Raw genomic sequence first — 25227 nt, forward strand, 5'->3', positions numbered from 1 at the left:
AATTTCACTAATGATTCTGAACTGTAGTAGTCTCTTTGCTTATTTGCTCCCCCAGTTGGCGGAAGACTCTGCAGGAGAAATCTGTTTATCTTTGTAACCCCAGGGTTCAGCATAACATCTGGTATATAAAAACTCAACAATAACTTAATAATGAGTGAAAGTACTGGTAAACTAAAAAGTACCATATGAAATAAGATATAAAACATTATAGCATTATAAAAGTTTAAATTATTGACAATAGGATAAATTTGACTTACCATGTATGAAGCACTGTGCTAGGTGCTTTACACACACACAAACGTATTTAATCCTCAACATGATCCTACAGAAACATTATTATGTCCATTTTCAAATGAGGAAACTGGCTCAGTGAAGTTAGTTAGGTACCTTGCCTAAATCACCTAATTCATAAGCTTGGGAACTTGGACTACAATTTAGGTCTGCTGAACTAGAGAATTTTGTGTTCAGAAACACTTAGCAGTAGATCTCATGTTCTTTCCTTCTTAGCTGATATGGGACAGACATTCTGAAAGTAGTATGATCATAGGAAAAGGAGGAGGCTCACTGTAAAGAAAGAAGGGGAAAAAGGAGGTGGGGAAGCACTAACAAATTCTTCCATTACATGTCATGTACAAGTGCAAAAGCCCAGGAGAAAATCTTACAGAAAAAGAGTACAAAGTTCATATTACCTTTTAGTCACCTCTTCTATAGGATAAATGCTCAACTCATTTTACCTCTCTTTATGTGAGCTATTTTTCTGATTAAATTAGCTTTTTATTCCAATCCTGACTTTTTAGAAGTATGACAAATAAAACTGGATAGAAAGAATACACAAAGTAAAATACTGCCAAGCTATCAATTCCTAGTCTTGTAAAGTCACGTCACTTTTCATACAACCCAGTAACAGACTGGCTTTGTCCATGACAGCACTGCATTCCTGATTTGCATTCAGTACGTGGGTATTGCTCCAGGTCATTTTCTCCTATATTTATTCTTAGTTGCTCTTCAAGCTCTATTTTTATTGTTTGGGTTTTTCCTCAAGTGAACCTGTTTATACTTGCCCCACTTTTTTTTTCTCCTCCTCATGATCATTATATGGATTTTATTTCCCAGAGAATTAGTAGTTTATATAATTTAAATTCATTGGAATTTATCTCTGCCATCCTAAACAATTTCGTATGTTATATTCACAACCCTTGATAAATTCCAACCTTAACTTTTGTATGTTTCAATTTGATTTACACACCTAGGATAAAAATGTGTCATTAATAATTTACCAAATTTTTGTAGAAAATTCTCATAGGAATTAACAGCAAGATTGAAGTAAACATTGATTCTTTCAATCTCTTCTCTCTCCTTTATCTCATAGTCACTCTAATTTTGGAGAAAATGAAGCTGATATCAGGGAAAAACAGGGAATTTTGACAGAAACATATGCTCTTTTAGGTCAGAGGATACTCTTACAGCTGTCTTGGCAATGTTGCTAACTGCTATCACTTTTTAAGATTTTCCTTAAATAAATACTCTGGTGCATTTGATTTTTATTTTATAAGGAGAATGACAATAAGTGGAAAATTCAATGCATTATTTCCCAATGAGAAGCTCATTTTTCTTGTAGTAAGCAATACATGAAATAATTTTGTTGCTTAGATACAGAATCAGAACTTTAAAGTTTATTTACATGTAGTCATATATGCATTCTTAAACTTTACTATGAAAAAGTTATGTGCTTCTTTACAACTATGTCCTATTTTAAAGACATGTATACCCCAAGTTCTACTGTTGAAAGTTTTTTCAATAATGGTTTTGAAAGGAAAAAAGTTAACTAAATAAGTCTTTAAGATTGTTTTCTTCATCCACCTATCAGCTGCATAATGACACTGTGTGATACAAACCCATACATCTATTAACACCTTAATTCTATCACTTTCTGTGTAGCTAACTACGAGAAGTCATTTAACCTGCATGAGCACGTTTCCTCATTTGAAAGTGGGAATAATAATATCTGCCTTGCATGGCTGCTCTGAGGAGGATTTTAGGTAAAGCATATAAAGTACCTAGCACACATTGCTGAAAATAAGAGGAATGAAACACGTGGTAGTTCTTATTATCATTAAAGGCTTTTTTATTACCAGGCTATAAACTCTCTAGAAATTAATACTATGTTATTCTTTCTATAACAAAATCAAGGTTTTCAAATGTCTTGTACATCTTAAACATGATAAAGGATAAAATACTTTGACTGCAAATGTGTTCAAATGCAGGCGAGATTAGAAAGCAAACAAAAATACACAGGCCAAGAATGTCTTCTTGAAAAGATAAAATCTAAGACTGAACTGATACAATTAAAACTTGTGCTTGTTAAAAATGTATTACCTGTGGAATCCAGCCCATAAAACAAGGGAGCACTGATGACACGCTAGGAGAATCAAGCTGATTTTCAGAAAGTTGATTTCCATCAAAACTACATCCTTCTAGTAACAAGCCACTGATCTGCCATGGAAACAAATAAGTCATGAAAATATGCATTAAAATCTCAAATGTCAGAGGTTACTCTATCCTAAGAGCAATGCTTTCCATTGTGTTCACCGATTCCAAACATATGAAAACAAAGATTATGGTACTTTGAGAATAAAATCAGTAAGGCCTGGACTAGTGTTCACTGTCAACTTCTTTGAGACTGATTTCTCATTTTTAGCAAATATATTTTTAAAATTACTTATAAATCTCATCTGTTATACAACTGCAGGTGTCTTGACATTAGTGTAATAGAATTACAGTGGCACAAGCCAAAAAGTTATTCTTTCTCCATGAGGGAAGGGAGAAAAGCATAATTAGAGAACAAACATTGTATTCCCAACCTGGAATTCTGACACCTTTTAAGGAACAGAATAAAGTTCAGAAAGTGTAATGAAAAAAACTGACATGCAATATGAATATGAAAGAAGAATTAAAGAGAAGAAAGAATTCATGTCTTTAAGGTAACCTTGGTGTAAATATAAGAAATCCTGAAAATGAAAACACGGTTCTTTTGGTATTATTAGCTTCATATTTCTTCTTTGAAACTCTTCATTCTTTTAGTTTCTGCAGTTAATCTAGCCTGACTATCTAAAGGTAACAAATGTAGAGTCAGTATTTGGCATTTATAGCTCTTCTGGCACATTGCCTTAAGAGTCACATCTATATTATCATAATTTGAACTTGGTACAAAATATAAACAAACTTAAAATATACAGTGCCGGCCGGGCGCAGTGGCTCACGCCTGTAATCCCAGCACTTTGGGAGGCTGAGGCAGGCGGATCACAAGGTCAGGAAATCAAGACCATCCTGGCTAACATGGTGAAACCCCGTCTGTACTACAAATACAAAAAATTAGCTGGGCGTGGTGGCGGGCACCGATAGTCCCAGCTACTCTGGAGGCTGAGGCAGGAGAATGGCGTGAATCCGGGAGGCGGAGCTTGCAGTGAGCCGAGATCACGCCACTGCACTCCAGCCTGGGCGACGCAGCGAGACTCCACCTCAAAAAAAAAAAAAAAAAAAAGTGCCTTCAAATTTTAACATACTAAATGAAACAACCATAGAATTTAGAATGAAGGAACACTAAATTGGAAGAGTTAAGATAATTTTCAGCAACATACAGTCAGGGAATGGTTTAGGTGCTAGGAGAGAATCCTTTAACGAATAGTTTTGAATGATTTCATTACTTGAATTTTACAGTAAGGTTGCTGTTGCAAGGAAACGATAAGTAACTTTATTGTTAGTAAAAGAGCTGGGATGATAATATAATTATTTAATACTTAAATACTCTTTCTACTATACCACTAATGTGATATACAGGTCACTTGAAGAGTTTCAAAAATATTCTGGCCTGAATTTAGTTTTGTCTGTATCTATAAACAATAAATAGTATTGTTTTTCATGTTTCCAATCTCTGTGTAAAGGGTAACATGCAACCTACTCTTTTCCTTCATTATTGGTTTTAAGGTGCATCCATTTTGTTCTTTCATTTCCAACAGCTGCACAACATTTCATTTTGTTAATATACAACAATTTATCCATTTTTCTGCTGGTGAATATTTCCAACTGTTTACCATTATTAAAAAAAACCACAATAACCATGCTGTGTACTTCCTTATACACATTTGCATGAATTTCTCTAGATAGATTAAATTACTAGGTTGAAGAGTGTGGTCAATCTCAATTTTACCTAATATTGGCAAATTATTCCCCAAAGTAACTCTATCACTCTATACTCTTACTTGTCACATATAAGAATTTACATTATGCTACAATCTTGCCAATACTTGGTCTGTTGGGACTTAAAAATTCTGCCAATCTGATAAGCATGAAATGGAATCAGATTTTGGTCTTAATTTCATTTCCTAGTTACTAGTAAGAACAAGTACTTTTCCTTATGTTTATTAGCCATTCAGGTTTCCTCTTCATGTAAGTTGCCTGTGAAAATCTTTTGCCCACCTCCACCTTTTCCTTAGTATGGACATTTTCTTTAAAAGATTCATCTATAAACATCCTTTATCTGTTTTGAGTACTAATCCTTTGTCAGTTATACAAGATACTAATATCTTTTCCTAGTCTGTGGCCTGTGTTTTCAATTTTTTTTCCCTAAGATTTATTAGTTTTCTGAGACAATGCTTTTAATCATTTAAAAACATTTTATAGTAATATGTGACCTATAGAAATACTTTTGTTATTGCAGTGAGATGGAAGATTTTCGAGGTATAGCAGAAGAATCATTTCCAAGCTTTCTCACCAATTCATTATTTGGTAACAGTGGGATTTTGGAAAATGTCACTCTTTCTTCAAATCTTGGCTTGCCTGTTGCTGTTTCCACACTTGCTAGGAATAGATCCAGCACTGATAACAGGTAAGATTTGTTTGAGCAGATTTTTTTCCAGGTCCATAAAGCCTATAGCATGCTGATATTTATGTTCTGTTTCTCAGTCAAGCTTGAGCTTTTTGTTTTATCTATGAGGAAGATGGCCACATATGTGAAATGAATATAGAAAAGACAGAATTTACTGTCTCTTTCCCCATTGCATTGCCTTTTCAGTGGGTAGGTTTGGGTGTTTTCACTTTCTATGGTATCTTTAATTTCAGGGTAGCAAATTTATCAGCTTTTTCCTTTAAGACTTTTACTTCTTTTGTGTCCAAAGAAATCCTGAGTAGATATTTTCCTGTATTTTGTTTCTAAAAGTCTTCTCTTTCAAACAGTTTTATTTCTGTAACTTTTTAAACCTTCAGAGTCAATTTTTATTTGTAATATAAAGTATGGATCAAATTTTATCATTTTCTAAATGAGTGAGCAATTGTTTCAGAATTATTTATCAAATAGTCCTTCCAAGCCCCTAATTTGTAACCAACCCCACTTTTGACATGTGTCAAGTTTCCATACTGGCATAAGTTTGTTTCTGGACTTTCTTTTGTGTTACATTAGTCTGTCTTACCCTAAACCAGCACCATACTGTCTCAACTGCCATTGCTTAATAATGATAATAATAATGTGACACAGTGCAAAATATGGTCAAACATTCCTCTCCTCCTAATCTGCACCCCTTTGCCAAGTAAGCTTGGCTGCTGCTTCCATCAAGATGTGGAGTTTCTTTTCTACCCCTTGAACTTGGGCTGGCCTTTTAAATTGCTTTGACCAATAAAATGTGGTAGAAGGACTTTAAGCAACTTCTGAAACTAGGCTTTAAAAGGCTCTGCCTTCTAGAAATGCTGCACTGAAACCACCATACAAGGAAGCTCTCCTAGTCTACTAGAGTATGAGAGGGCATGTGGAGGACTGAGGTACCTCAGTATGAGGTACCTACAGTACCAGAGGGCATGTGAAGGACTAAGCTGGCACCAGTTGCCATATATATGAATGAGACCAGCATGGACCTTCCCTTCTAACTGATCTAGCCGAATGCAGATGCAGAGTGGGTCTGAGTAAATCAGCAAAGGATCTACTAGGCAACCCACAGAATTGTGAGAAAATAATAAATTGGTATTCTAAGCCACGAAGTTTTGAGCTAGTTTGAGCAAATGCTAACTCAAACTCATGTGGCCACAGATTAAAAAAAAACAAAACACACTTTGGGATATTGGTTGAAATTGCATTAAATTTTAAAATTTGATTTTGGAAAGTCTGACATTTTTAAAGTATTTACTCTTGTGATATGTAAAGAGGACATTTTCACCATTAAGTTCTTCTTTCGTGTATTTTTCCACTTCTCAAATTATCTGCGTGATCATGACTTAAATGTACATCTTTAAGTAACATTTAACTGGATTTTATTTTTTCCCCAGTCTGATAATCTCTCTTTCTTAATTGGTAGGATTAATATGTTTACAATAGTCATATATTTGGTATTATTCCTATTTTATATTTTTTTCTCTTTACCTTTTTTGCTTGCTTTTTCTCCTTTTCTGCTATGGATTGTATATCTATTTTAGTGTTTTACCATCTACTTTTAAATGCATAATTAAGTGTAAAACTTTCTAATAAATTCTTAAAGTATTCAGTACTGACCATAGTATGAATTTTAACACATTATATATAATTGAATTATTGCTGTTTAGATTTTCAGCTTAAGCATAACATATTTTACAGTCAATATTTAAGTTACTTAAATTTAAGTTACATTACACACTAAAATTATTTTGTTAATTTGAAGTTACTCCTTCATGTATCTGTTCAAGGAAACTAAAAGAGTTAACTTTTTTGTCAGACTTTTAGAAACAACATACAGGAAAATATCTACTCAGGATTTCTTTAGACACAAATCACTGTTGTTTTAGGTGTTCATTACTTTCTCTCTGGCTTTATTTTTTGCAGAAGTACATGTTTCAATATTGCTTTTATTGAGCTGTATGTGAGTGGTGAATTCTTGTGGTCTTTGGGTTCCTAAAGTCTTTTTATTGCCTTCATTATTGAATATTTTAGATGGCAATAAAGTTTGAGTTTAACAATTATTTTTCCTCATCAATTTGAATATATTATTTTACAGTCTTCTGACATCTAGTGTTGTGAATGAGAAGTCCGCTGTCAACATGGTGATTATTTTGGTAGAAAATCTGATGTTTTATCTGCTAACTTTGAAGATTTTACTCTTTAATCTGGATATTGACTAGCTTTGCTATAGTATGATTAGGTGTGAACCTTACTTTACTTTTGTTTATTATTTTTGGTACTTTGCAGATGCTTTTCATCCAAGAACTCATCATTCTCCAATTCTGGAAAATTCCTGAATTAGTTTTTCAAATTTCACTTCTCTGTCATTCTGTTTTATACTTCTAGAAATCCTTTTAGAAATAGGATGGAGTATCTGAAACTATTCTCTTTGTCTCATAACATAACCAATTTATCATGTCTTCTTCAATCATATCTAATGTATAGTTTGTCAATTTTTTCATTTAAAGACTACATTTTTCATTTCTGACATTACTTTGAACTATAACTGTATTATCTTTCCCTGTTTCTCCTCCAGAAGTTCTTGTTATTTTGTACTGGAAGTTATTCCTTCATGTATCTGTTCAAGGAAACTAAAATAGTTAACTTTTTTGTCAGATTTTTCTATAAAATTAACAACAAACTAATTGACTAGCTGTTTCATCTGGTGATTTTGTTAGTTTTCTTTTTTGGATTAGATTTTTTTTCCCATTTACTTTGGATTTTGGATTCTAGGTTCATCTTGAGCAGTATTTTCCCTCCACAGACCTCTGTACTGTCCCTTCCATATCTACATACATACAATATTTATAATGCCAGTTTGGGGGTTCTGTTCTGGCGATGTTGGGATACTGCAGATCTCGTGGATAGGTAGTGAGATTTAGCATCTAAGGAGTCAGGCTATTTCTTTGTCTTGCAGCTTTCTTAAGCCTACAGATTTCTATAATGCCATAAACTCAATCAGTGATTCTGCAACAGCTTTATTTTGTTTGTTTGTTTGGTTATTTGAGGCAGGATCTCACTCCCATTGCCCAGGCTGGAATACAGTGGCATGATCACGGCTCACCGCAGCCTTGATCTCCTGGGCTCAGGTGATTCTCCCACCTCAGCCTCTTGAGTAGCTGGGATGACAGGCATGCACCACCAGGCCTGGCTAATTTTTTGTATTTGTAGTGGAAACAGGGTTCTTCCATGTTGCTCAGGCTGGTCTTAAACACCTGGGCTCAAGCGATCCGCTTGCCTCGGCCTCCCAAAATGCTGGGATTACAGGCATGAGCCACTGCTCCAGGCCTGCAACAGCTTTATTCAGTCTCCTTCTGTTGGGGAGATGGAGAGCCTAACCTCAGAACTGGATTAGACAAGCAACAAGCCTGGTTATAGTCCTATGCAACATTTAGCACTGCTAATTCCTTTTACTCTAAAAAAGCCATGCTCCGTTGCTTCCTAATTCTGGACTTATAGCTCAATCTATCTGTATTTCCGGCCCTACTTCTAATTTTATTTTCTGTCCTGTTTCTGACACAATGTAATACTTATCTTGTATTTCAAGCCAGCTAAGGTTTGTGATTTCCTTTTTTTATATTTGACCCCACCCTGTAACAAACAGTGGTAATAAATGAAAGGTGGAACCTGATTTAGATATAAAAAGACTTAAGGCACATCACCAAATGCAATGTTAGCATTTCATTTCATTATTTTGACCCTGATTCGAACAAACCATTGGAAAGAGTTCTTTTGGAGACTGGTCAGTATTGTTTTGGACTGAATATTAAATAATTCCAAGGAATTTTAATTTTGATATATTGTGATAATACATTATATTTAAGAAAAAACATATTTTTAAAGAAACACATTCAGAACCATAGAGGGGTAAAATAAAATGATGTCTGAAATGTGTTTTAGCAAGAAAAAAGAAAAAGGGGGAATGTTTCTATCTTAAAACCTTGGAATATGCAGACTCATTTTACTACTCTCTCTTCTGTATTTGTTTAAAATGTTTAATAGAAAGTATTAAACATTATTGAAAAAAAAAACCTTGAAGACCAAAGAATGTTTACGTTTTCCTAGGGAATTGACTGTTCCATGCAGAGCTACAATATAGTACCCATATGTGCTCAGCAGCCATATGTAGTTACTGTATATACTATACCACATATGGCTACTGAGCGCTTGAAGTGTTGCTAGGGCAATCCTCTCTCAGCCTTGGAGGAAGATGTAACATGGAGGCTGAACAGGAGCTTGATTTATGTATTTTGCAATATCAAGTTTTCAAGTACTATTGAACACATAATAGATCAATAATGGCAGGAATTTTAGAGGGCCATGTTCAGGAACTGAAAATCAATACATAAGCATGTTCTCTCAAGTAGTTCTAGAGGGTTTAAGATATTGATTGGTTTTGGAGAACTACAGCCTCACTGTTTAATTCAGTCTATGGTGACAGAGATTTAAAAAAAACTAATAAAATTATAGTGATAGTAAAATTCAAGTATAATTCAAATCCAAAGTTCTCCTATTGAAACAATCCCCTCTGTTGAAAAACATAATTAAAAGGAGCCTAAATGGACAAATGAACTTACTAATTTTGCCAAGTGCTAACAGTGAAGGCCTTACCAAGACTTCTTCCCTGATAACATTACTGGAAACTGCAGGTGAGAAAGTTAGAAAATGTGCTTTTATAGCTCACATGAATGGACCAGAGAGAGGAAAAGTTCTGTCGAATTATCTTAAATCTCGTATGTAGAGATGGCTTTTAAAATTAAAGTTGTAAGTATATGTGGAAATACATTACTAACAAAAATGACAATTATTTTCTAGTCATTATACCATGCTTATTTATGTTACTAAATATTTACAAGTGAATATTTTAATTTTTAACAATAAAATATCTTTTAATGAATCCCAAATGAAAAATAAAAGAATTTTGCTTACTGGATATAGAGAACTTTATATGAAAACATACTTGTTTTTCTAACTAAGAAACAAATATTTCCTACCTATATAAATCTTAATCATATATGTAATCTGAATACATATGAAAATATTCATTGTATATATAAAAATATATATTCATTATATATATACAGATTATTCAGAGATCCTCATAATAAACATGTCAATGAAGTTATTATTGAAATCTCATAACTGTGACAGCCAAGGCTCAGACTGCCCCATTAATTGCTTAAAAATGTCACATAGCTCTTTTTTAGATAGTAATATTTAACCTTATTTTACTGTCAGCACAGCCCACCCCCCGCGTGCCCACTGCCCCAGTGTACAAAACAATTATATAAGCTTGGGATTTTCTGGTTCTGCATGACTTTGAAAGAACGGGCAACATACTCTGGGAAATATGAACACAATAAAACTGGTTTCCCTTGCTTATTATACTCCTAAATTAAATAATGATGCTATAATTACATGCATGGTTCACAGCTGCCAGAGACTAAATATACATGTTTTGTGTTCCCTCCCTCTCCTGACAATTGGACAGCAGTGTATGACCCACCAGTAATAGCCAAGGTACTTCTCATGAGCTAGGGGCTAAGGTTAAAATAAAATGTCAAGAAGCTGGGTGTCCTAGTGTGTGCCTGTAATCCCAGCTACTCAAGAAGCTGAGGCAGGAGGATTGCTTGAGCCCAGGAGTTCAAATTCACCCTGGGCCACATAGCAAAACCCCATCTCAACAAAACAAAACGACAAAATTAAATGAAAGAAATGGAAGAAAACTTTTCTAACTCCTTCAGCTTTAAGTGAGAATTTTATGGCAGTCTATAGAGCCAAAAGGGAAAGATCTAGCTTGTTGGTAATGATCAAATTTCTGGCACACTATGCTATTGTAGCCGATGCTAGAACACCTACTACAGTGCCTCTCCTATTATAGGCCCTCAACCATTCAGAAAGGGTTTGATTGAATGCTTATTATGTAACGGCTATTGTTACTACTCTCACGGGACTTACACTCTACTGGAATAAGACAACAAATATAAATAAATGATATAGTATGTTAGAAAATAGTAGTAATATGAAAACAAATTTTTTGAGCAGGAAACGAACTATATGAATGGAATTTCTAAAAAGTTAGTTGCATAAAGTTAACTGCATTAAAGAACTATAGCCAGGCCATATGCAATGGCTCACACCTGTAATCTCGTCGCTTTGGGAGGCCGAGGAAGGTGGATCGCTTGAGACCAGCTTAAAGTTTTTAAGTGGAAAAAAATGTTAAGAGGGCAATTCTATGTAAAGAAATGGGAAAAAGGAATAGCAAGGAATGACAGTGTAAGAGGGGCTAGTGATACGAAAGAAGGTTGGGGTTGCTGGGGAAAAAGTTTCCATCAAAGACTTTTAAATTATTTTTGTTAATGTTTGAATGATTACCTGTTATTGTAAAAATAATGGATTTTAAAAGGAAAAAGAGCTAAGAAAAATTTGTACTACAAAAGAAATAGAACATCATAAGTGGCTTTTTTTTTAAACCGTTAACTAATGTACTCACAAATTCTCAACTCCCTGAGGACAAGATTTTTTATATACTAATTTTTTATATACTATACTTTATACAGATGGAGTATCCCTTATCTGAAATGCTCGAGAACAAAGTGTTTTTGATTTTGCATTTTTTTTGAATTTTGGAATACAGTCATGCATCACTTAATGATGGGAATACATTCTGAGAAATGCATCATTAGGTGACTTCATCACTGTGTGAACATGAGAGAGTACTTACACAAACCTAGATGGTATAGCCTATTACTCCTAGGAAACAAATCTGTACAGCATATAATTGTGCTGAATACTGTAGGCAACTGAACACATGGTGTTTATATACCTAAACATATCTATGCATAGAAAATATACAGTAAAGAGAGTATAAAAGATAAAAAAAAAATCCTATACCCGTTGAGGGCACTTACCATGAATGGAGTTTGAAAGATTGCAAGTTGCTCTGGGTGAGTCAGTGAATGAGCGGTGAATGATGCGAAGGCCTAGGACGCTACTATATATTACTGTAGAGTTTATAAACACTGTACACTTAGGCTTCACTAATTTGTTAAAAATAATTTTCTTCAATAATTAACCTTAGCTTACTGTAACTTTATACTTTTAATTTGTTTAACTTTTTGACTTTTATAAATAACACTTAGCTTAAAACATAAACACAAGATGTGTAAAAAATTAAAAGTATAAAGTAAAAAGTGTTTTGAGCAGGAAACTAGAACTACATGAATGGAATTTCTGAAAAGCTAGTTGCATAAAGTTAACTGCATTAAAGAACTATAGTCAGGCCAAGTGCAATAGCTCATGCCTGTAATCCTAGCACTCTGGGAGGCCAAGGCAGAAGGATCACTTGAGCCCAGGTGTTTTAAACATAAACACTTTTTACTTTATATTTTGATTTTTTACACAGCTGTACAATGTGTTTGTTTTAAGCTAAGTGTTATTTACAAGAGTCAAAAAGTATAAAAATATTTTTATATCATTATTTTTTAAGGTTTTTTTTTAAAAAATTTAATTTTTACTATTTAAACTTTTTTGTTAAAAATGAAGACACAAATGCACACATTAGCCTAGGCCTACCACAGGGTCAGGATCATTATTGTCAGTCTTCCACCTTCACATCTTAACCATTGGAAGGTCTTTAGGGGCAGTAACAGGCATGAAGCTGTCATCTCCTATGGTTACAATGTCTTCTTCTGGAATACCTCCTGAAGGACCTGCCTGAGGCTTACAGTTAACTTTTTGAAGAATATAATTAGAAGGAGTACACTCTAAAATAATGATAAAAGGTATTATATAGTAAATACATAAAGCATGAACAGTTATCAAGTATTATGTGCTATACATAATTATATGTGCTTTACTTTTATATAACTGGCAGCGCAGATTTGTTTACACTAGCATCACTGCAAACACAGGAGTAATGTGTGCACCAAAATGTTACAGTGAACAAAAGACGTCACCGGGCAATATGAATTTTTCAGCTTCATTATAATTTTATGGAACCACTGTAGTATGTGCAACCTGTCATTGACAAACATCGTTATGCAGTGCATGACTATTTGCACATACACAAATGAACTATCTTGGGGATGGGACCCAAGTCTAAACACCAAATTCGCTTATGTTTCATATACATTTTATACATATACTCCGAAGGTAATTTTATATAATATTTTAAAGAATTTCGTGCATGAAACAATGTTTGCACACACTGAACCATCAGAAAGCAAAGGTGTCACTATCTTGGCCATCCATGTGGACCAAAATACGACAATATGTGGTATCATATTGGCAATCAAAAAGGTTCAGATTTGGGGGTGTTTTGGATGTTTGGATGCTCAACCTGTATGTAGTTTACTGTACTGTAAATATTAGGTTCAATTTTAGAACAGGTAAGGTAAAAGAACTGCATGGTTTGTATAAATTTGTGCTAAAAGTTACACTTTCAAATATTGTATCCCTAAGATTCTTATGTTTGCATAAGAAGAGTCTGTATTTTCTATTACAAGTTGTTTCATGCCAAATCTTATTTTGATTTTTCAAATAGATAATACAATCTAACTCTACTGATCTTACACTATAAAGATATGTCACTTTGAGATCAAAATTTCAGAATCTCTTATATCAGTTGGTGGTAGGGCTGAGATTCCAAGATGTAAAATTAGTCTAGTACCTTAATTTGTAGCTTTGCTTCTTGCAGTCGACCTTTCCATGAGGCTACAAATTTAAGGCTATCCACAGAACGACCCACTGCCCTGTAAAGGTAAAGCATCAAAGTCACAAATCAATAATCCTTAGGAATTAAAATATGAAGAGTAACTGAAGATATAGTCCTATTTACTTAAAATTAAAATATTTACCATGTGTAAATAATAATACCATTAAACTATGCATAATATGTTAGAGTTCACAGTAAATTTTCAAAGTTAACTGTCAGTCTCCTCTTTGGTGCTGTAAGTTCCTGGCGTTTCTTTTTTTCATTTTTAAATCCTGTTTTGACCATTACCCTCAAATGCAGGCACACGATGGGTGTTCAATAAATGTTTATTAGCTGAACGGAAATTTGATGTTTATAATATCCTGAAGCAATGCAAATTGAAATACCCCTGAGAGTTACTAAACAACTAAATTTTGTTGAGGATATTTTTAGTAATTCCCTTTTATTACATTCCAACTTGTTAAAAATTATATATGATATGACAGAATCTGAGTGTGGTAAGAAAAGGAGCTTGATCTTAATCATCAGGTCCTGTTCTCCACCAAGGAGCCTAGTCAGCACTGTCCAGCAGAATTTTCTGCAAAGATAAAAATATTTTCATGCAGTCCAAAATGGTAGCCACAAGCCATGCGGATATTGAGCACTTTAAATATGGTTAGAGTTACTGAAAAACTGAATTTTAAATCTGATTTTTACTTTAATTCATTTACATAGGTCCATGTGACTTCTGGCTACCACAGTGGACAGCACAGGTTTAGATAAAAGATCAAAATTATAAAAGTTACATTTTATCTTTTTAAATTTGAATAAAACATATCATCATTAAAAGCAATGCTTTTTTAAGCTAAAGGTTAACTGTATGATTTAGAGTATAAGAAAATAACATAACTGTGTTTCAATAATAAATTTATTTCTTGATAATCAAGGGCAGTATAATAGGAAGTCAATATAGCAAAATTAATTACCCTCAGGGACAAATAGGTAAAGTATTTCATTTTAATTACCTTGCAGTTTCCTGGCGAAGAGCATTAAGAAATGTGTCTGGATGGAAAAGTTCTGATAGGTCAAGCGTTTCAGAGAGAAGAGCTTGTTTTTCAGCTTTATCTACCCAGTTCTAGAGGGGGGGAAATATGAACATATAAATACACACACACTTAAAAGATAAGTCAGTTAAAGACTTAAGTCATTTTCAATAACAAAGTAATTCAGTTTCCAAATGCTCTGAAACGGTATCTAGAAAATATATATATATATAACATTTCCATTTTACATTGTAAAGTCTGGCATTGCAATTTGGCATAATATCCATCCATCTTAAATAAGATTCCTTGCACAACTGTTTGTTGGTAAAAATCTGCTCAAAATAAAAAGTCCAAAAGGTGAAAATTAACCTAATGTACAGCATCCCATTTTGGGCCAGCACTTCTAGTGTGCTGACGAAATACTGAACATCCAGGCCTAACTAAAAAGTTCTCTTGGCAATGTAAACCGAATAAGGGTTCCAGTTCCAGATTTGATGGTGAATTTGCCATCTTACAACAGTGGAGGGCAATGTCCAAAAAGAAATAATTTTGTGTTAAAAGATGTTTTTAAATAATCAACTCATACTCCATTTGGAGAAATACATATCAATATAAAGTATATTTCATAAGCATTTTTTAAAAATTGCCATTTGGAACAGATAACAAAAACAACAGAAAGTCTGTGTAACACTTACTACATGCTTTCCATGTATTAACCAAGTTTACACTTACAATGACCCTGCAAGTTATTATTAGTATCCATACTTTACAAATGAGGAAGTGGAGGCCCAGTGAGGTTAAGGGTCTCGCCCAAGGTCAAATAAGTTGCTGGAACCAGGAAGTAAACTCAGGTAGTTTTAAGTGACTTGTTTCTCTGTAATATTTCCTGCAGGTGATAATATCCTTTAAGAGATAGACTGATTCAGAAATCATCAGTAAGCTATTAGTTCAGCTGGTGCACAGAGATGGTACTATAGTAATGTCAGCCATTAAAAACGTACAGAATCCTCACTTACTCAGTAATTCATTTTGCATGATTTATAAACAGCCTAGAAAAATACGTGTTCATTTAATTTATTACTGTCATAGAAAGGATGTGTTTCATGTACTGTAACACCCTATTATTTACCCAAGCATTTACATCTCTTAGCCAGGTCTAGAATACAAGAAATTAAAACCTCTAAAGCTGTGTTTGCATTAACATCTTAATGCATTTGAATAGTACTCAGAAATGTTCCTATGTTCCTCTACCAATGAATAATATGTTTTGTATAAACAGAAAAGACTTTTAAAAGATCTTCTTAGCGAAGCATAATTATTTCTCTTGGCTATAACCTTTACAATGATAGCACTTCATAAAGTATCTATTTTCAATTAAATAATATTATACATAGCATATTTATTCCCTATCAAATAATTTTTATTAAATTATCTGCTAATTTCTTTTGCTAGCTAAACATAATCAACAAATTGTACTTAACTGTATCTTTATTATAGTTAATATTTATTCCTGTTATTTTATCTTATTTTAAAACAGTCATTTAATAAGTATTTCCAACTATACTACTATTTCATTAATGCTGTGAAATTAATTTTGAATTCAAATGTCCTGAAGAGTCGTTGCCAGTAATGAATGTATATATATATGTTCAAACTAACATGGCTGATAATCAGATTTTCACTTGTTTGAATAATATAATTAGTCAAGAAGGGAAAGCTCTTTTAGTAAAAATGTTATTAATCCAAGGGAAAAATAACTTGTTAATCTATTAAGCTTAAAGGTAGACTAATGCAAATGTGTTATTTAATGAGATAAAGTTTAAATAACAAAGATTATTTTAGCATGCATATCTTTGAACAGCAAACTTCACAGTGCAGAAACGATAAGCACGAAAATAGGTAAGTAGCATTATCTTTAATAACCAGAAATATGCACACATAAATTGGGCTTTGAACAAAGTCGTAGGAATACTAACTGGCAAATATTTTTCATAAATGTTCTTTACTTCACTCTAAGTTATGGGCTATGCCCCTTTTAAAGGATTAGGTTTGAGATTAAACATAAAACCTCTAGTCTCTTCTATGACTATGAGACTATATACCCATAATTCTTCAAATAGCATATAACGGATATAACATGGAAATAAGTGAATAAACAGCTAATAAAACTGAACAGCTAAATGGGCTAGGCAATTTCTCGAATATTATACACGCACAAACACTTAGAATCACAGGCAGTAAAACTTCTAAACTGGAATGAATGATAAAGATTATCTAGTTTACCTCCATTATTAGAACATAAATGATTTTCAAAGGTGATACGATATTGCAATATTTTATTTTAAAAATGTTGATTATGTAGTAGGATTTACAAATTCAAATTACATTCATTTACTCAAGCATTTACTGAATGCAAACAGCTTATTTAGTTAGAGGAGATGAGACATACAAAAATAACTGAAAAATGATAGTAAGTGGAAAACTATGTAAGAAATACATAGTATGTCATAAGACTTCCACTCCTTTATGGACCAAAATATACAGAATTTTGATGATAAAAGGCTATCCTAGAATATTATTTTATCAGTAAATTGTAATACAAGCAGGTATCATTTTTACATAGGTGAGAGTTCAGAAAACATACGTTTGTATCTCTTCCAAAAAAAAAAATAGTTTTCCATATCTAAAAGTTTTCCATATCTTTTACATATAAATTAACACTAATATTTTTAGGGATATAGAAGTCAGAGGCTAATCCTATTGGCTATAAGCAATGAAATCAGTTAAATATAGAATTAAATCTATATAATTATTGTGACAAAATTAAATGTGCATGAAAACAACTTTATGAAAATCCCAAAGGGCCAAAAGCATGAGATCAAAGAAAAAAAAAATTAAGTGATTCAAATGTATCAGTGATACCCTATGGAGGAAACATTCCTTTAAAGTTTTTGCACACATTTATGAAATGTGTATCCACACACCAGGAAGAAACTGAGTCTCTGATCATAATGAAGTAAAACTGTTAGAATTTAACCTATTACAAGGTCACTGAGGAATAAAAACATTATTCAATCAATTATGCTGGGGAAAAAGTACTGTTTGGAAAAAAATTCAATCTTCAATTCACATTCTAACCTAAAACTGTGCTACTTACCATTCGGAGTAAAATTTTATTCCATAAATTAATGGAGGAAAAAAAATTCACATGAGGGAAAAAAAGGGGTGAGATTATACATCTTATTAGAGAATGGTGGACTTTCATTAAAAAGATAAAAGAAATATAGGTCATATTATACAAGATTTTATATTTTATATATATATATATATATATATATATATATATACCATTAAAACTAAATTGGAAAAACACATTTACCACAAATATAAAAATGAGTTAATAACATTAACAAAATGGCAAATTGTGTACATTAATTATAGAAACAAGATATCATCTTCAGTAGTTACATAAAACTGAGATAGGTTTTTAGCCCAACAGAATAGCAGGAGAAATGATAATGATTAAATGTTGCTAAGGGTTGCAACACAGACAAAATTTTGTTAGGAGTATATAGTGGTACACTGTGATAAAACAATGTGATAAAATGTGTCAAAGCTTTAAAAATATACAAGCCTTGGCCAGGCACCCTGGCTCATGCCTGTAATCCCAGCACTTTGGGAATCTGAGGTTTGGGGACCGTGAGGTCAAGAGATCGAGACCATCCTGGCCAATATGGCGAAACCCCATCTCTACTAAAAATACAAAAATTAGCCAGGCGTGGTGGCATGCGCCTGTAGTCCCAGCTACTTGGGAGACTGAGGCAGGAGAATCGCTTGAACCTGGGAGGCGGAGGTTGCAGTGAGCCAAGATTGTGCCACTGCACTCCAGCCTGGTGATAGAGCAAGACTCCATCTCAAAAAAAAAAAAAGCCCCTTTACTCAGTAATTCATTTCTTGGAATACAAATTAAGGGAATAGTCAAAACATTATTATACATGGCTTGCTCATTCAAAATTATAACAAATTAGAAGCATAATTAGAAATTAGCTGATTAAATTATGGCATATCACTACACTTCTCCTGCTATTCTGTTGGGCTAAAAACCTATCTCTACATATCACTATAAAATTACACAGCCAATAAAAACGGGTATTGGAAAAATATTTAATCATTGGAAAATGTTTAGGAAATTAGCTGATTAAATTATGGCATATCACTACAAAATTACACAGCCAGTAACTGGTATTGGAAAAATATTTAATATCATTGGAAACTGTTTAGGACCTAATGTATTTATCAGAATGCAAAAATGTATACACGGTATGAACCTAATTATATAAAAACATTATTTAAATACATAGAAAAATATGGGAAAAATATCAAAATATTCCAGTGGGTCTGTCTAGCCTATAGCCTATTAATGAATATCTTCATTCACATATAATTGCAATTCTGTAATGTAAAAGACAATGCATTTATAAACTGATGCCATTTTACTTTGTTTTAATGCACTGTGTTCCTTGGCAAAAGTGTTTAATGCAAATAATTTAAGCCATCATTCTTCTCAATGTGCCATGTCCACATTTTAATGTATTGTGTTTTAATTTTTATTCCATTAAATTAATTTCCAACTTTATTTTTGATATCTTCTTTGACCCATGGGTTATTTACAAGTATGTTTTTCATTTCCAAATATTTTAGGATTTTCATTAAATCTTTGTTATGGGTTTCTAACTTAATTCCATTGTAGTGAGAAAGCAAACTTTGTGTGGTTTGAATTCTGTTAGATTTATTTAGACTAGCTTTATGGCACAGAATGTGATCTACCACTGTAAACATCCTGTGTGCACTTGAAAAGAATGCGCATTCTGCTTTTGTTAATGTTCTGTAACTATTAATTTAGCTAATAGTGTTACTCAAGTCTTTTATATCTTTACTGATCTGGTATCTATTTATCCTTTCAGTTATTGAGAGGCGTATGTTGAAATCTCCAACTTTAATTCTGGATTTATCTATTTCTCTTTGCAGTTCTCAGTTTTTTGCTTCATTTATTTTCAAACTCTGTTATTAGGTGTGTAAAAGTTTGGTTTTGTTATGTTCTTTTGATGACTTGATCTCTTTATCATTATAAAATAATCTTTGTTATCTCTGGTTAGTAACTTTGCTGGGACACCTATTTTGCTCAATATTTAATATAGCTACACCAGCTTTCTTTTGGCTAGTGTTAGCATGATACATCTTTTTCTATCATTTTCCTTTTAAATTATTTGTGTATTTATATTTAAAGTGCAATGCCATGATGCCTTATAGCCATCATAGTTGGGTCTTGTTTTATCCAATCTGACAAGTTTTGCCTTTTAATTGGTGACTTTAAAATAGCTATCAATTTGTAAAAATGCTACCTAATTATGTATTAGGTAGAAGAAAATTAGCTTATAAATTGCCATATTTTGTAGGTAAACATTTCAATGTTTTAGGCTGAGCAAAATGGAATTCAATGAGTAAAATTATGGCTCTAACATGCTTTCAGTAAGATCATTATTTTTTAATTAAACAATATTCTAATTAAGAACAATGACAATGAATAATTTCTAAACTTAATAATTACCACATGTATAGAGAAGATTTGATTAATATAAAGTTCACTGTGTGACTTGGTGTGAATAACACTCTTGGCTTATTGATTACGTGGTTGAGTGTAAAACAATTCTTAACCTCATTCTTTACACAATGGATCAATTTGAAAACTAGATGGCATTGCTGAGCTTCCATGAATAGTTAAATACAATTAATACGTGTTAAAAATAATTTGAGGAAGATATTTTGAAGATCCAAAGGCAAGCACAAACATAAATCCTAACTGTTGCCCTTCCTTCCTGCATATAGTCTAGTCTTCAAAAGTTGCCCAGAGTTACCCCATCTCACTCACAGAAGTCAGTGTCCTTTTGATAGCAGACAAGGCCTGCGTTGTCTGCTCCTGCCTGAATTCTAAACCCATTGCCCCTTACTACCTAACTTCTGACTTCTCTGGACACCTTTTTCTGTCTTGTTTCCTTCAGGCACATTTGCCGCCCTTTCTCAAAAAACCCTTTTTGCCTCAGGCCATGGCACTTGCTGTTCCCTCTGCCTGAAACTCTCTTCTACCAGACATCTACCCGCATAGGCTATTCCCTTACCTCCTTTAGGTCTCTGTTCACATGCCACCATATCAGAAACGTCTTTCCTATTTCTACCAGTTTTAACACAACAAATTTTTATATATTTTACCTTTATATCTACAGTTCTACATGCTACTAGTGGGAATTAAGAAACAAAGGTAAAAAAAGAATCTTTGATCAATTTAAATCAATACCTATAGTTTTACACCTGGAATTTGGCTAACATTTTCCTAAAGTCATGACTTCATTGTGTTGCTTTTCTGAGAGTTTTTCAAAGTAAAACTTCTAAGAAACTTAAATTTTCATGTCCCCATGTTGATGTTTTTAAGTAACCTTAACCAAACAAGTTTACAAGAAACAGGTAAGTATTGGCTTTGAGAAGGGCTTTCACATGATAAACTTACAAAGAAATTCTGATGTTTCTGGCATTTCTTATCTCCAGATTTAAAGATATTGCTGAAAGCTGACTATAAGAAATCTCTCTCTGCCCTACCCTCTCCTACTGTGGATTGAGTTCCCTTGCAGGCTGGATAACACTTCTTAACTATTTACATTTCCCCTCCTAAGGCACAGAAATAGTTTGACTTAGGACTTTGTTTTTATGGTATTTTAACCTTTACTTATTCTAAATTTCCCTGAAGATTCTAACCATTTTGTAGAATATAAATGTCAGAATTAGCAGATCTGGAGCCACAGAGAAATGGGATAAGATTTTCCTGTGGAAGAGGTATCTTTTTAGAAACAGTTTTAAGTTAAATAGGAAATCTCTCCACACACTAATTTATACACAGAACATGATGTTGTTAAATAGTACTGTGGAAGAACATACACACACATGATCACCCACATTCATTCCAGTAAAAAGCACTGTAGATAATGTCGTAAGCTCCTCCCCAACCTCCCCGGATTTGCTTATTATTATCCTTAAACTTAATATTCTAATTTTTCTACAGAAAGTTATTATTTCCTTCCCCCTTTAACCCTTGGCATAGTAAGCATAGAACCTGCATCCAATAAGGTGGAAAAAATTTCTGAAGAGTTTTCAAATGCTAAAAGTGACCTGCCACTTGTTAATCATCCTTTATAATTATGTCTTAGGTATCTTAAAAGACTAAGCCTTTTTCTTTCAATAGTTATCAGAGAGTTGCAAATAACATAAAAAAAATCCTAGTATTTTGGGTCCTACCTTGTGGGTTATTATTTGGATGTCAACAATATCTGGTAAAAATATTGGACAAAACATTAAAAAACCCCAAAACTCAAATCTTGAATTAACAAAACAGAGAAGAAACAAAAAAACTTTACCCAAATTAATGAGATACCCACAAGAAACAAAACAGTAGTAGTAAACCCAAGTGCTTATAAAATTTAAAGCATGTTACACATTTCCAATGGCTTAAAAAACTTAGTTATAATAAACCTTTCAAAAAGAACACAGTTTAGCCATGCTGTCTAGTGATGGATGCAGATTCTGGGACAAAGTAACTTCTATGAATTCGATGAATGTGGTAATGGGATGATGGATACTTGGAAGGCTTGCTTCTTCCAAGTCTGTAAATTGAAGTCAATGACTCTAACTTTTAAAATCGTAACCACTTTTTGACTGGTTTTGACTGTTAATGGTTTCCCACATTGTGTAGTGTACTGAGAAGTCTCAAGCTGTACAAAGGATTTGAGGAAGATTTTAGGCTCCACAGCTCTATCTCCACTGGGTTGATTTTGCTACCTTGTTTAACTTTAGTAAGTTAATAGACATAGTCTTGTCTAGAAAGAGAATATACCCTACCTTACTGTTAAAAAAGGAAATCTTACTCTTCCCCATCCTTAATATAGCCACCTATTAGAGTACTAGAGTTTCCATCCATAGATTTGGTATTTTTTAAATTAAACTTATAAACCTGGGTTTCTAGGCTCAATATTTGATATACAAAAGTACCATTTTTCAGTAGAACTTTGTGATATATTTTTATCACCTTGTAGAGAAAATCTCGGGTAATAAAATTTCATTCTTTGTTTTTTATTTACCATTTCCCCGACTTTTCTAAATAGAGAAATGAGTTGAGTTACATGGGCTAAAAACCCTGATGGTGTTCATGCAGAACCTGAACCACTGTGAGAAACAAGATTATTAAAAATTACTTTTTGGCACAGTATTTAATTTTTAGTGTGGCAAAACAGGAATTTATAATGTCCACCTACTTATTAATAATTTATAACTGTAACTTGTTTTGTGAATAGTTCAAGCTCCTATTTAAGGCCAATCTTTCCACATGTGCATTGTGCCCTATTTCCTCTTGCCTTTTTAAGAACTTTACTCCTAAAATCATTTCCTTTTTCTTGTACCATCAATTTAAAAATTTATAGTGAACACAGATATGGTCAAAAATCCCCTATATTAAAAAACAAAACCAAACCAAAAAAATTCCTTTGGCTCTTCTCCCTATCAGTCTCACTCTATTCATCTGTGTTACTTCATAACACAACTCCCTGAAAAAACTGTCTATATTTGCTGTCTCAACTTCACCCCTTATTCTTTTTTAAACTCATGTGACCAGGCTTTCATTCTTTAGAACTTCACAAAACAGCTCCTCAAGATCACCAATGTCTTCCATGTTGCCAAACATGATTTTCCTCTAATCTCACAGCATTTGACATAGTTGATAATTCTGACCTTTAAAAACACTTTATTCTCTTGGCTTCTTGATCACTACAGCCTCCCAGGCTTTCTTCTATATACCTAACTACTACTTCTTGGTTTTAATGATGGACAACTTTTCCTTTTCTAAACATCTCAATATCGAAGTGCACTAGTGCCAGATACTTGGCCATTCCTATGGTTTTGAACACTATGTTGATATGCTGATAATTGCTAATTTTCCATTTCCAATTCCAGTAGCTTTCTCATCAATTACTTCTCTGACATTTCCACCAAGATGTCTAAAAGACATCTAAACTTATCATGTTCAAATTAGAACTTTTAATTTGCAAGACCACTCCCCTCCTCCCTAAACGACAACAACAACAACAACAACAAAACTCTGCTCTATTACCATATTATCAGTATCCTTCAACTCACTAAACCACTTAACCAACTGCTTAGGTCAAAACTTTGAAATCAAGGCTGGGCACGGTGGCTCACGCCTGTAATCCCAGCACTTTGGAAGGCCAAGGCGGGCGGATCACGAGGTCAGGAGATCGAGACCATCCTGGCTAACATGGTGAAACCCCGTTTCTACTAAAAATACAAAAAATTAGCCGGGCGTGGTGGCGGGCACCTGTAGTCCCAGCTACTCGGGAGGCTGAGGCAGGAGAATGGCATGAACCCAGGAGGCAGAGCCACTGCACCCCAGCCTGGGCGACAGAGCAAGACTCCATCTCAAAAAAAAAAATAACTTTGAAACCATGTTTGATATCTCTCTCCCATGCCCCATAGCCAAATCCACAAGTTTAATATGAAAATATTACTACTTCTTTAAGAAACCTCCACAGCCACCACCCTAGTCCATAATACACAGCCACCACCCTAGTCCATCATAACCTCACTTGGATTACTGCAATAACCTCTTTTTTTCTGAAGCAAGTCAGTTGTTTACACACCTTAATATTCAAATCTCTACATAAGCAAAAAGAGATTAAAAAGAATATATAAAGATAATCCCAGAATAAAATCATACTTTAAGATGGGCATAGAAAGAAGCCCCAAATGTCCATAGATAATAGCAAATATAGGTCTATACAAAGATAGTTTCATATACTAAATGCTGAAACATCTGCAGAATGAAAAATAAAAAGTCTTTCAAATATTTATGTGACTGTCCATAATCTTGAAGACAATTTCCTCAACTAGTTCGTTTTTATGAAATCATTAAATTCCATCAAGATATTTGAAAGCAGAAAGTGAATTTTACTGGCATTATTTATTTGAATGTACAAAATGTATTTATTCATTTGGTATTTTAGAAGAGATGCAACTACTTATGTGCTTTTTGAAAGCAATAACCTCTTAACTGGTCAGACTGCTCCCATTTTTCCTCCCTATAGCTTATTCATATACCAGCAGAATAACCTTTTAATCTTTTGCTCTCAATCTTCTACTAATCTCCCATGTACTCAGACTAAATTTAAATTTCTTACCAAGCCTACATGGACTCATACATAATGGTCCTTGGCCACCCATTCAACCTTATTTCCAGTAAAACTTTCGTTCCTTGAACAAGCAAAGCACATTCCTGTCTCAGAGATACTGTACTTACTGATCCTTCTGCCTGGATTTGTTTTTCCCTCGGATATATTTTAAGGTTTGCTCTCTGACTTCATTCAAGTCTCTGTTTAAATATCACCTCCAAAGAGAGGCTTTCCCTGACCATTCATACT

General features: G+C 33.4%; 1 protein-coding gene across 3 annotated transcripts in view; it reads right to left on the bottom strand.

Moving 5' to 3' along the window:
• Positions 1-25227, bottom strand: part of DYNC2H1 (dynein cytoplasmic 2 heavy chain 1) — a 380957-nt gene that overhangs the window by 8065 nt on the left and 347665 nt on the right. For all 3 annotated transcript variants that reach the window (XM_030828784.1, XM_030828782.1, XM_030828783.1), the window contains 3 exons: positions 14678-14787; positions 13629-13710; positions 2377-2493 (listed from right to left, as the gene is read on the bottom strand). In XM_030828784.1, coding sequence (XP_030684644.1) covers positions 2377-2493; positions 13629-13710; positions 14678-14787 — 309 coding nt within the window. The remainder of the gene's footprint in view (positions 1-2376; positions 2494-13628; positions 13711-14677; positions 14788-25227) is intronic.

Source organism: Nomascus leucogenys, chromosome 15 (assembly GCF_006542625.1).
Source record: "Nomascus leucogenys isolate Asia chromosome 15, Asia_NLE_v1, whole genome shotgun sequence".
NCBI classification, from domain to species: Eukaryota; Metazoa; Chordata; class Mammalia; order Primates; family Hylobatidae; genus Nomascus; species Nomascus leucogenys.